Genomic DNA, 2,196 nt, shown 5'->3' on the forward strand with positions numbered 1-2,196 from the left:
AAAAAAAATAAAAAAAAATAAAAAATTAAATAAATAAATAAAAAACCAATCAGCAGATAAAAACAGGGAAAAGAGCAAACACAAAAAAATTGTCATCTCCTATGTTGCTGGAGTGTCCAAAACATTTGATTTTTTTCCAAACACAACATACCGGTACATTTCAAACCCAGCAGAACCCTTCGACAGAGATTGGTCCATCCCAAAGACAAGACCCCAAAACCCAAGCTGAGCTGCGTYGTGTATGCAGTGCAATGCAACGAGGAATGTTGAGACCTTTATATTGGAGAAACTAAACAACTTCTCCACAGACGCATGACTCAACACCGTAGAGCCAGCATGTCAGATCAAGACTCAGCTGTCCACCTACACCTCAAGGACAAGGGARGCTCATTTGAGGACCAGAATGTTCACAMTTTGGACATAGAGGAAAGATGGTTAGAGAGAGGTGTAAAGGAAGCCACGTGAGTCAATGTTAAACAGAGGAGGAGGCCTCAGATTTCAACTATCAAAAACTTACAATGCAGTTTTAAACCAGATTCCCAGTCACCCTCAGGAATGTGACCAAAAACAGCTGACTCATCATACAGACAAAAAGACTAATGCTACGTTCACACCAAATGCGTTTTGAGCGGCCAAAAAGCACAAAACGCCTCTCGTTGGACGCACTATTTTCAGACCAAAGAACACACTAGTGTTCAGACCAGAACGAGAAGCAGCAGCAGCGGCTGCAGCGAGGTGTGGGAGGAGCGTGTCCTCGGTGGGCGAATAAAGATAAAATAAAAGAAAATGGCTTCGATGTATTTACTAACAAGACAGCCAACATTGAGCACAGCAGATAATTAACTCACCAGATCATTTAGAGGCGATTTGTTTGGTTAGTTTCGTCACTTCAGAAGCTGCCAGCTGACTGACTTTTTTTTGTCCAGAGCAGCTGATCCACATCGGTGCTGATATATCCTGCCAGAAATTCCAAATGCACACGGTCCATTTCAGGTAAAGATCTCCAGTCCGTCTGTTTTGGTTTTCAGTGGGAGACGCGTGGAACAGCGAAAAGTTCAGATATTTGAACTCTGGCGGCAGCTCTGGTGGCGGCTGCTTCCYCAGCACCGCATGCACGCAAAARGCTATGCGCTCCTTCCGCCTTCCTTGCGCACRYCCCAAAACYTACGRGACGTGACACACGACCCCTAGAGGCGCGTCCTCCATAGACTTTGCATGTAAACCAGCCGCTCCCGCAGATTAAAATGCGTTCGGTGTGAACGTAGCATTAGGAGGACACTTTGAAACAGGCAGATAGTTCACACCTTCAAGCATGTGACCAGAACACCTCTTTTGAGAGTCACCCAGGGCCTCCATTGTGAAGGACACRTGGCTCCAGTGTGATGTATGTGAATCCAAGTCCTCATATGGCTTCTCAGGTGGATCTATTAAAGCCAGCATCTCAGCTCACTACAGACTTTGAATTGAAAGAAGCCTCCTGGATGGGAAGTGAAACGTCTTCAAAAGTCCAGTTGTTTTTGTTTTTAACTCTTTTTTTGACTGATGAACAGGAAGTCCACAGTGTGATCTTACCAGTGACAGTCAGGTTGATGCTGTTACTGACTGCTGCAGAGCTGGACTCACACCAGTACACACCACTGTCCTTAGAGAGGACATAGTTGATATAACAGGAGGAACCAGCAGGTTTTCCCCATCCAGATCCACACTGAGTCCTGGTTCCTCTGGTTGTGTTTCTCCTCAGAGTCCGTCCAGCAGAGCTGTGGTCCTCCTCACACATCAGAGACACAGAGTCTCCAATAAAAAACTGAGAGCTGCTGGGACTCACAGTCAGACCTGCTGAGAGAACTGAAATGACAAAAGAATCAGTGACTAAATTAGGATTATTTTATGGCTGTCAAGTCAATCCAGAGTCAGTGTTTGATGTTAATGATTATTTAATAAAAGCAGCTGATTGTGTCACTTTGTTACAATTCTTGAGCCTGAGCACTTTGAACAGTCAGTCAAGCTAATAAAATAGAAAAGTGTGTTTTAATTATTCACACACACAACTTCAGTTTAGCGTTTAATTAAATAAAACAATCATTGCTCCCAGATATTACCCACTGCCTTTTTAAGTTTTAACTAAAGATTTAGTGTGATCTGTCAGAGCTCACATTATCTGCTGGGAATGACTCTCAGCTACTACCACACCACATG

The 2,196-nt window shown here is 43.8% G+C and overlaps 1 protein-coding gene across 1 annotated transcript in view; it reads right to left on the reverse strand.

Annotated features, from left to right (window-relative positions):
* The window catches only part of LOC106511549 (sialoadhesin), a gene marked incomplete at its 5' end in the record, with an annotated part of 8,932 nt that extends 7,087 nt beyond the window's left edge, over window positions 1-1,845 (reverse strand). The window contains 1 exon segment of the mRNA XM_014000309.1: window positions 1,573-1,845. Coding sequence (XP_013855763.1) covers window positions 1,573-1,845 — 273 coding nt within the window.
* Window positions 1,846-2,196: the final 351 nt, after the last annotated feature.

The sequence above is a fragment of the Austrofundulus limnaeus genome, unplaced genomic scaffold (genome assembly GCF_001266775.1).
Source record: "Austrofundulus limnaeus strain Quisiro unplaced genomic scaffold, Austrofundulus_limnaeus-1.0 Scaffold2911, whole genome shotgun sequence".
NCBI lineage: Eukaryota > Metazoa > Chordata > Actinopteri > Cyprinodontiformes > Rivulidae > Austrofundulus > Austrofundulus limnaeus.